Source organism: Protopterus annectens, chromosome 5.part1, assembly GCF_019279795.1.
Source record: "Protopterus annectens isolate FY-2018-M chromosome 5.part1, PAN1.0, whole genome shotgun sequence".
Lineage (NCBI taxonomy): Eukaryota > Metazoa > Chordata > Ceratodontiformes > Protopteridae > Protopterus > Protopterus annectens.
The window spans coordinates 758,173,991-758,184,186 of record NC_056736.1 but is presented as its reverse complement, the minus strand read 5'-3'; the positions used below and the strand labels follow the sequence as shown (position 1 = coordinate 758,184,186).

Below are 10,196 nucleotides of genomic sequence, written 5' to 3'. Positions count from 1 at the left end.
ACCAACTCCGAGACCACACTACATTGCAGTAAATGGAAATCTCCCTTTACGGATATTTCCATTTACACAATCAAGATTTTGAGCATTCGATATTCTCATGTCAACAATGTCATAGTCAACATTGCCGGCTTTTGAGAATATAATATAGACCCCAAAGCAAACAGTCATGCCTCTTACCTTTTTGTTCTGAGGGTACCGCCTTCGACACAAGGCACCTCTTTGTGTTAAATTCTCTTTCTTTTTTAATATATACACATATACCATAACAACTTGTCCTTAGTTGCTGTAGGATCCACCCACTATAACCTTGAGGGTACCTCCCTTGACACAATGCACCTCCTTGTATTTATTTATTTATTTATTTATTTATTTTTATATATTAATAAACGTTTTGTTATTTCTTGTGTGAACTGCCCACTTTTACTTTTACATACAATGAATAAGCATATTTCTGTCATTCCACAAGGCAGCAGACACCATATACATAACAAGCTACTTAGTCATTCAACAAACAGGAACATCATATACTTAAAAAGCAAAGTCAGTCATTCAACAAAACAGTGCACATGAAATACTTAAAAGCAAGGTCAGTCACTGAAGAAAACAGTACACATTACATTAAAATCCTGTATATCCATAATAACCACACCTTCCCCATTTCATTATCCTAATTCATTGTTTCCTAAGAAAATCTAAAATCAGCCTTTCATTTTCATTCAAATTATATTGTTGATGTTGTAATTTATCTGAACCTAATGAACTCTTTATATCTAATTTGCACATTCTTTTAAATGATTGTAGAACTGGGTGGAGGGGAGGGTTATAAATGCTTGCTATTTTAAATATACCACTGAAGAGACTACAGGGTGGCCATGGTGGTGCAGCAGCTAACGTTGCCACCTCACAGCAAGAGGTTCTCCGGTTCGATCCTCGGCTGGGGTGCCTTCTGTGTGGAGTCTGCATGCCCTCCCTGTGGTCGCGTGGGTTTCCTCCCACATCCTAAAGACATGCTGTAGGTGGATTGGACACTCTAAATTGGCCCTAGGCGTGAGTGCGTGTGTGTGTGTGCTTTCTGTGGAAGGCTGGGCATCGGGCTGGCAACTCGACACTGTAAAACTCCACTGCCAATCATGAGCGGACAGGTGATCCGCTGTGGTGACCCCTAACCGGGAAAAGCCGAACGAAGAAGAAGAAGATTCATGAAGAGACTACCTTTATTATACAACAATTTAAAATTCAATTTACTTAAATAAATGTTCAAGTCAATAATAATAGATGCTATGTCTTAGGTGAAGGGACAAAAGTCATTCCTTTCGATAAAAAATCCACTGTAGTGATGTCAAGGATTGTCTTAGAAAAATTATATACTTTGAAATCCTCCATTGTGTTAACAATTACAGTGCAAGTATTAGTAGACCTGTATTCATTGGCAGTATTTTTAATATCTGATTCAGAAGCTTTCCTTATTTCTATGTCTGGTTCTGATTTCCCTCTCAGGGATGAGTCTTGGGAAAGAACTGAGTCCTTGGGTGCGTGCACCACTGTTTCCCCTCCTGGGTGTATGGCTGTTCTGAACAAACATTTGAATAGCATGGCATCATTAAAGTAAGAGCTTCTTTGGTTGCTAGGCCATTACTTCTTGCTTATATCTGGAGCTGTTAGTGAATACGGTGTGAGAAAGGCATAGTTATACTGGGTAGGTGATCATGCATCTGTTTTGAGGGTTGTGCACATACAGATCCTGGCGTCTGATAGATATTTTTTAAGACTGGTCTTGAAACTGGAAAAGTTACTAGTATGTTTTAGGGATAAGGAGACAAAGTTCCAGGAGTGGGCTGCATAGCTAGAACAGAGAGAGGTTCCTGTGAGCAAGTGTGGTTTATAGGTAGTGAGGCGCATTTTGTTTTCAGATCAAAGTGGCCTAGCGGGGTGTATGCACACAATAAGTATTGTAGGGCTTTGCTTTGTTCTGGCTTGTATATTAATTTGTGAGCTGGAAGTACTTGTGGGTAAGTTAGTTGCTTGAGTAATTCAAGCCAATCAAGCTGTTTTAGGGTTAAGCAGAGAGGGGTTCTGGTTGATGAGTTAGTGGCAAATGTTTTTTACTGTAGCACTGGTTTAAGTTATTTTGGATGAAAACTTGAGGTTTAAGTAGTACTGTGGAGCCATATAGTAAAATGAGAACTAAGAGTGTGGAGGCCAGAAGTTTACTGGATGAGTCAAATAGTTTGCTTGCTCTCTCTTTTTAATTTCAACAAGATATTTGGGTTTCTAACACCATGATAGGAATGGACGCCGTGCCTAAGTCAAAAGAATGATTAAAGTTCATGAAATTAGTATTATTTCAGTCTTTGATGTTAGCTAAAACTGCTCTATGCAGCACCTGCAATGTGCCCAGAACTGGCTCCTCTGCAATTTATATGGAGTTACATGTATCAGTAGCATATTTAAATATGACTGTAAAGTCTTTTTATATGAGAGCCATTGCTCCTACTACTATTGGAACTATCTGGGCATCCTTCTTCCACATTACCCTAATTTCTGCCTGCAAATCCTGGTATTTTATGATTTTGTGTCTCTTTGTATGTAAGACACTGTAGTTACTGGGTATAGCAATTTCCATGATCAGTGCTACTTTTGTCTTCTTTTCATGGACTACTATATCTGGTTTTCTCACATCTGTTTTTGAGCTGTTAGTAATGGTTGATCCCATGCGATATAAACATTATCATTTTGTATAATGCTTTGTGGCTTATATTTCCATGCCTCTCTCCTACGTCAGTATTATTTCCACGCTTCTCTCCTACTTCAGTATTATTTCCACGCTTCTGTCCTATTTCAGTATTATTTCCACGTTTCTCTCCTACTTCAGTATTATTTCCATGATTCTCTCCCACTTCAGTATTATTGCCACGCTTCTCTCCTACTTCAGTATTATTTCCACGCTTCTCTCCTACTTCAGTATTATTTCCACGCTTCTGTCCTACTTCAGTATTATTTCCACGTTTCTCTCCTACTTCAGTATTATTTCCATGATTGTCTCCCACTTCAGTATTATTTCCACGCTTCTCTCCTACTTCAGTATTATTTCCATGCTTCTCTCCCATTCAGTATTATTTCCACGCTTCTCTCCTACTTCAGTATTATTTCCATGCTTCTCTCCTACTTCAGTATTATTTCTACGCTTCTCTCCTACTTCAGTATTATTTCCATGTGTGTCTCCTACTTCAATTTTATTTCCATGCTTCTCTCCTACTTCAGTATTATTTCCATGCTTCTCTCCTACTTCAGTATTATTTCTACGCTTCTCTCCTACTTCAGTATTATTTCCACGCTTCTCTCCTACTTCAGAATTATTTCCATGGTTCTCTCCTACTTCAGTATTATAATGTTTGCAAAATCCCCAATGCAACAGTCTTGCCACATTATTATGCCTTTCATTATGCAGGCCTTCTGCCGTTAGTGTATCACACCCAGCAACAAGATGTGCGACTGTTTCCAATTCTGTTTTATAAAACCTGCATTTGTCTGTTTCTGTTTCTCTGACATGGTAAACCAACATGTACTTAGTCCACTATCCTGGGCTACCAAGACTAACCTTTCATCTTTTGGTTTAAATTCACCTCCCCTTAACCATTCTTGCATTAGATCCTGATTGACATGAGGTGTTCAAGGAGTTTTCTGTACTTGTAAGTATATTTATGTATTTTCCTCATTTGTCGCCTTGTCATATGAAACTTCACCTCATATTCTTTCTTTTGTTTTTAGCACATTCAGCTGCTGCCTGATTTATTATCTACTTCTGGTTTGATTTCCATTCCTGCTTTACACCAATATGCTTCTGCCGAACTAAGCAGGGAAGTCATCTTAGACTTGCTCTCCTCGTGTTTTAAAATTTTCACTATGTTTGGATCTTGTGAGGTCAGCAGATATGTATGCAGGCGTTTATCCTTTATTCCTAGATGTTAGGGCTGTTTTTATTAATTTTAGTCTTCTAAAATATTTCTTACTAAGTTTTATTCACATTTGTTCCTGTTCATGTTGACCTTTTTTGTTTATTAGTGGATTTAATAATGTATTAGAGTGTAAATAATTTAAATGGCAGGTTTTGTTGAGAGCCAACAAAGAGCCTTGTTTAAATGAGATTATTAGTGTCAAAAGCTTGCTCAAAAATAGAATTGTATAATGCTTGCTATTCATTAATATTTAATTTATAATTGTATATTTTTAATGATGCTTTTAATGTTGATTGATAAGCATTTTGTTATATATATTTAAGGTCTATTGAATTAATTAATTATTGTAGTGATGAAATTTACGTAATTTTGAATTCTGAACATTATTTAAACTGTTGTAATGATTGTTTAGTTCATTTGTGATGAAGTTTCAGTAATTAAAGGGAAAAAAGCACTACATTTTAAGTTTCATTATTTTGTGTGGTTTAGTAGCCCTATTTCCTAAGGGTTGATTTTGGAATTTTAAGTTCTTTTATGTCACATTCCTGTCCCAGACTAATATTTTCTTAGTGCTGCAGCTTTCCTGCTTTAAAGGTTGCTTTTGCACATTTATCTACACCAAATGACATTCTTATATTTATTTTCTTTATTTATTTATTTAGTGACATTTGTTAACTGGGTTGGTCCAGCTGGGCCAGTAGCCCATTTTCAGTGGAGACCCGTGGAAAAAAGCTGCAGTTACAATCAATTTACAGTATATAAAAAAATCACACTCCAAGATAGTAAAATTAGAAATGCAACAGGTCAAAAAATAAAAAGTAAGAAGCATACACACAGCAATATGCAAGTAGAAATTCTACAAAGACATATAAAAATGGGTCCTAGTCTAACCATCAAAGGTATGTTTAAATGGAAAGTACTTGGGTGAATTCACTTTAGCAAAAGTGCATTTTATTGAAAATGCACTTTCGCAAAAAAAAAAAAAAAAAAAAAAAACAACACACAGTTTGCATGTAGATTTAGTTGTACATCAACATGTAGTGTTGATTGTACAACTAAGCAAACTGTTGCTTAGATCATGGTACAGCGGGGATAAGGGAATATTCCTTTTTCCCCACTGTAGTGCAATCTTGGAGTGAGAATATTAAAGTGTGGGGTGTGTGGGATGCAGGGGGGGCATGCTCCCCTGCATAAATGTGAGTAGTCTTTTATTTTTTGGGAGAACTACTCAAGTACTAACTCCCTTGCCCAATGCTTTCTAGAATTTATAAACTCGAACACCCTGGATCAACAGGTCAATACCCCCACCAGAGGGAACAACATATTGGACCTGGTCATCACCAACATGGGTGACCGGTGTTCCACACTGGAGGTCAACCCCTTGCTGGTTAGATCAGACCATAGACTAATCACTCTGGATATCCACATTCCGCCCCCACCCCCAGTCAAGGAAACCACCATGAAAAACTTTTCAAAAGCAAACTTCACATTACTTAAGACCAAGGTGGAAAGGTTCACAGCCCCCATGCTAAAGGACAATACTGTCCAAGCTGCTGAATCCTTTACAAAGGCACTCTATGAGCATCTGCAGGAATGCATGGATCATGCTATCCCAAGTAAAACCAAGACTCACTCCTTCAAGAAAAGGAAACCAGTCTGGTGGACCCCTGCCATAAACAAGCTGTACAGCAGAAGGAGGAAACTAGTACAGAAAAGAGTAAAATCCCAAGAAGGAAAGACATCCCTGATCAGTATCAGCAAGAAACTACGATCCCTCATTAAATCATCTAAGGCTAGTTTTGAAAAAAAAATTGCCAATGACTCCAAAGATAACCACAGCACGTTCTTTAGCTATGTCAAGAACCTAAGTGGAAACTCTCAGATCTGCTCTGAGTTAGTGCAGAATGGCATAAAATACACTGAACCGACTAATATTGCCAACATTCTGGCAGACAGGTTTAGTGCAAACTTCACCCCCCTCTCATCCCCTAAAGGGCCCATAACCATACCAGAAGAATGTAGGGCCCCATCAATCACCAAACAAAGGTTAAAACAGCCCTATCCAAAGCCAAAAATACAGCTTCAATGGGACCGGACAGTGTCCCAGGCTGTTTCTTACATGAGCTCCAAAATGAACAAACCCCTCACCTAAACACACTGTTCAAACTCAGCCTCTCTACAGGCTACATACCCACAGAGTGGTGCACAGCAACAGTTATCCCACTCCACAAAGGTGGAGCCACAACGGCCCCGGGAACTATCGCCCTATAAGCCTGACTAGCCTGGTCTGTAAGGCTATGGAACGCATCATCATGGAACTCATTAACAGAGACATTGGGAACCTCCAAACCTTGGGCCCTACTCAGTTTGGCTTTGTTAAGGGCAGATCATGCCTCCTAAACCTGGTGGACTTCTTTGAGATGGATACCAAGGCATTAGATGAGGGAAAGGAGGTTCACACAGCCTACCTAGACCTCACAAAGGCTTTTGACACCATTCCCCATTCTAGTATTATAGACAAGCTCCCCAGCTTGAACATAAACCCCTACATCACGAGATGGGTTGCCAACTGGCTCAAGGATATAACCCACATGGTGAGAGTTGCAGGCTCTATGTCCGACTCTAAACCGCTTAAAAGTGGCACCCCCCCAGGGCTCAGTCCTAGGACCCCTCCTGTTCAGTATATACTTTTCAGAGGTACAGGCAAGCATAGGAGGACTATGGCTGACCAAGTTTGCAGACAACTGCAAACTAGGGGCCGTAATTGATTCTCCGGCTGATACAGACGCCCTCTAGATGGATCTCACTGAGACAGATACCTGGTGTCAAAATCGTGGCCTGAAGCTAAGTGCCAAAAAGTGCATAGTCATCCCCTTTGGAAAAAACAAAGTACCCATGAACTACCACATAGGTGGTAGTCCCCTAAATACAGAAAATGTAATAAGGGATCTGGGGACCCAAGTAGATAGTAATCTCTCCTTTGATAATCATATTGCCAAGGTGGTTAGAAAATCCTTCTATGTGGCCCACCTAATCACAAAAGGGTTCGCATCTAGAACAAAAGAGGTTATTGTGCCTCTCTACTCATCACTTATATTAGACCCATCATAGAATACAACGCCCCATTTGGGATGTACCTTACAAGACACCTGCAACAGCTGGAAAGACCACAAAAGTACCTCACCAAGAGGATTACTGGCCTCAAACAGATGCCCTATGCAGCCTGACTCAAGAAACTCCAGCTGTACTCGGTTGCATACTGCTTACTCAGTGGTGATCTCTGCCTGACATACAAGGCCATGTCCAACCCAGAATTGATGGACATGCTCCACCTAAAAAAAAACAAATCCCGGAGAGCCACACACTCTAGAGATATAAACCTCACCACAATGATAAATAGGACATGCTGGAGGGTTAGATTCCTACCCCAGAGACTCCCCATGCTTTGGAACAGGATTTCAATATACATCAGGCAGAGCCCCTCACTAACACTCTTCAAGAGAATCCTTGATGGGTGAATGGGTAACAGAAAATTTACCTCGGGGATCACTGCAGTGGCTCTGCTGGACAGTGGCACAGGGAACTAAAGGCTCTGCTGGACAGAGGCACAAGGAACTAATCTAAGGGGGTGGCGAAAGCCAACACATTCTGGCTAGGCTTATAAATTCCCTCGGGCAGATAGCCTAGTGCTTACCTATGAACCTATTTGTGTAGGTTTTGTGGCATGTTTTTTTTCTCGTGAAAGTGCATTTTCAATAAAATGTACTTTTGCGAAAGTGAGTTCGCTCATGTACATTTCGCTGAAATGTACTTTCGATGTTACAACATAGATCCATAAAATATACATAAAAATTTAGGCCTTCAGTTTTGTGAGGTTGAGTTTACCAGCTAAACACCTAGTATGTTACTAGGTGAATAGGCAGAGACTATTATAAATACACATATGGTGGGAATATGATACAAGAGTGTGGTGGGGTTAGGTTGGGTCATGGCAGGGGCACAAATTGGTGTTACGTAGGTGAAGTTTGAGTTCTTTTTTAAAGTGTAATAGGTGGGTAATGGAGTGTATGTGTATTGGAAATTTGTTCCAAGCTTGGGCTACAGATCATTTATATAGAAGTTTTCCTAAATTTTTCTTTAGTTGGTAGATATCCAGGAGTGTCTGGTTTGAGGTGTGGAGGATTTGAGATGGAGAATATGTGGATACCAGAGAGCAGAGAGCTGGACAGGAAGATAGTTTGTATAATATAGAGTGTATTATTTGAAATTGTGATAAAAGGAGTTGCTGGGGGAGATCAAGCCAATGGAGAGAGTTTTGTGCAAGACAGTGGTGCGAGTTGTAAGGAGAGTTCATAGGTTCATAGGTTCATACTAGGCTATCTGCCCTAAGGCATTTACAAGCCTAGCCAGAGCGTGTTTGGCTTTCGCCCCCTTTGGAATGAGTTTACTGTGCCCTTCTTAAGGTTAGTTTACTGTGCCTCTGTCTAGTAGTGACACAGAAGTGATCCCCGGGGTAAACCTACGATCTCCCATCCACTCATCAAGATTCTTCTTGGAGAGTCAGTGAGGGGCTCTGCCTAACATGGACTGGGATTCTATTCCAGAGTGAAGGGAGCCTCTGGGTTATGAATCTGTCCCTCCAACATGTCCTATTTATTTTTGTGCTGAGGTTCAAGTCTCTCGATCGCATAGCTCTAAGGGATTTGGATTTTCTGAGGTGCAGCATGTCCATTAATTCCGGGTTGGACATGGCTTTGTACGTCAGGCATAGATCGCCTCTGAGTAGGTGGTATGCAACTGAGTAGAGCTGGAGTTTCTTTAGCCGAGCAGCATATGGCATCTGTTTGAGTCCCTTGATCCTCTTTGTGAGGTACTTTTGGGGTCTTTCTAGTTGCTGCAGGTGTTGGGTAAGGTACATCCCAAATGGGGCACTGTACTCAATTATGGGCCTGATGAGGGATGAGTAAAGGGGCACAATGACCTCCCTTGATCTAGATGTGAATCCTTTCATGACAAGGTGGGCTATATAGAAGGCCTTTCTAACCACTTTGGCAATGTGGTTGTCAAAGGAGAGGTGACTATCAACTTGGGTCCCCAGGTCCCTAATTACTTCTTCCATACTTAATGGATTACCACCTATGTGGTAATTTGTGGGCACTTTGTTTTTGCCAAAGAGTATGACTATACACTTTTTGGTGTTTAGTTTAAGGCCATGGCTCTGGCACCAGTTATCCATCTATATGAGACCCTTTTGGAGGATGCTTTTGTCAGCTGGGGAGTCAATTATGGCGCCCAGTTTGCAGCCATCTGAGAACTTGGTCAGCCACAGTCCTCCCGTGTTAGCCTGTACCTCAGAAAAATATATACCGAATAAGAGAGGTCCCAGGACTGAGCCCTGTGGGACGCCACTTGTAACTGACTTAGAGTCTGACATAGCTACAGTAATTCTGACCATGTGGGTTCTGTCCTTGAGCCAGTTTGCAACCCATCTTATGACATAGGGGGTTATATTTAAGCTGGAGAGTTTGTCTATGATGCCCAAGTGGGGTATTGTGTCAAAGGCTTTTGCGAGGTCCAGGTAGGCTGTGTGAACTACCTTACCCTCATCAATGGCCTTGGTGACTGTTTCAAAGAAGTCGACTGGGTTCAAGAGGCAGGATCTGCCCTTAACAAAGCAGAATTGGGTAGGATCCAGTGTCTGTAGGTCCCCAATGTCCTTGTTTATGAGTTCCATAATGATCCTCTCCATAGCTTTGCAGACCAGGCTAGTCAGGCTTATGGCGTGGTAGTTTCCAGGGTCCGTAGAAGCACCTCCTTTGTGGAGTGGGACCACTGTTGCTGTACGCCATTCTTTGGGTACATATCCTGTAGTAAGGCTGAGATTGAACAGCAGCTTTATGTGAGGGTTTAGCTCTTCTTGGAGTTCATATAGCACGCAGCCCGGGACACCATCTGGTCTCATTGATGCTGTGTTTTTTGCTTTGGAGAGGGCGGCTCTCACCTGAGCATCTGAGATGTCAGGGAGGCAACACTCTGCTGGGATAGATATTTGTCCTTTTGGGGGGGGGGAGTTTGCACTGAACCTGTCTGCCAGGATGTTGGCAATGTCTGTGGGTTCAGTGTATTTTTTGTCATTATAGACACTGGATCCCCTTTGAATGACATCAATACTTAAGCCAATTGTTGAAATTGATAATTTTGTCTTTATACTGTGGCATCATTCTTGGTGAGGGTAAGATG

General features: G+C 41.0%; 1 protein-coding gene across 1 annotated transcript; it reads right to left on the bottom strand.

The window, feature by feature from the left end:
- Positions 1-2,693: 2,693 nt before the first annotated feature.
- LOC122803273 (glucose starvation-inducible protein B-like) lies at positions 2,694-3,107 on the bottom strand. Its single transcript, XM_044072863.1, has one exon. The coding sequence runs from the start codon at positions 3,105-3,107 to the stop codon at positions 2,694-2,696; it is 414 nt and encodes a 137-aa protein (XP_043928798.1).
- Between the last annotated feature and the right edge of the window lie 7,089 nt (positions 3,108-10,196).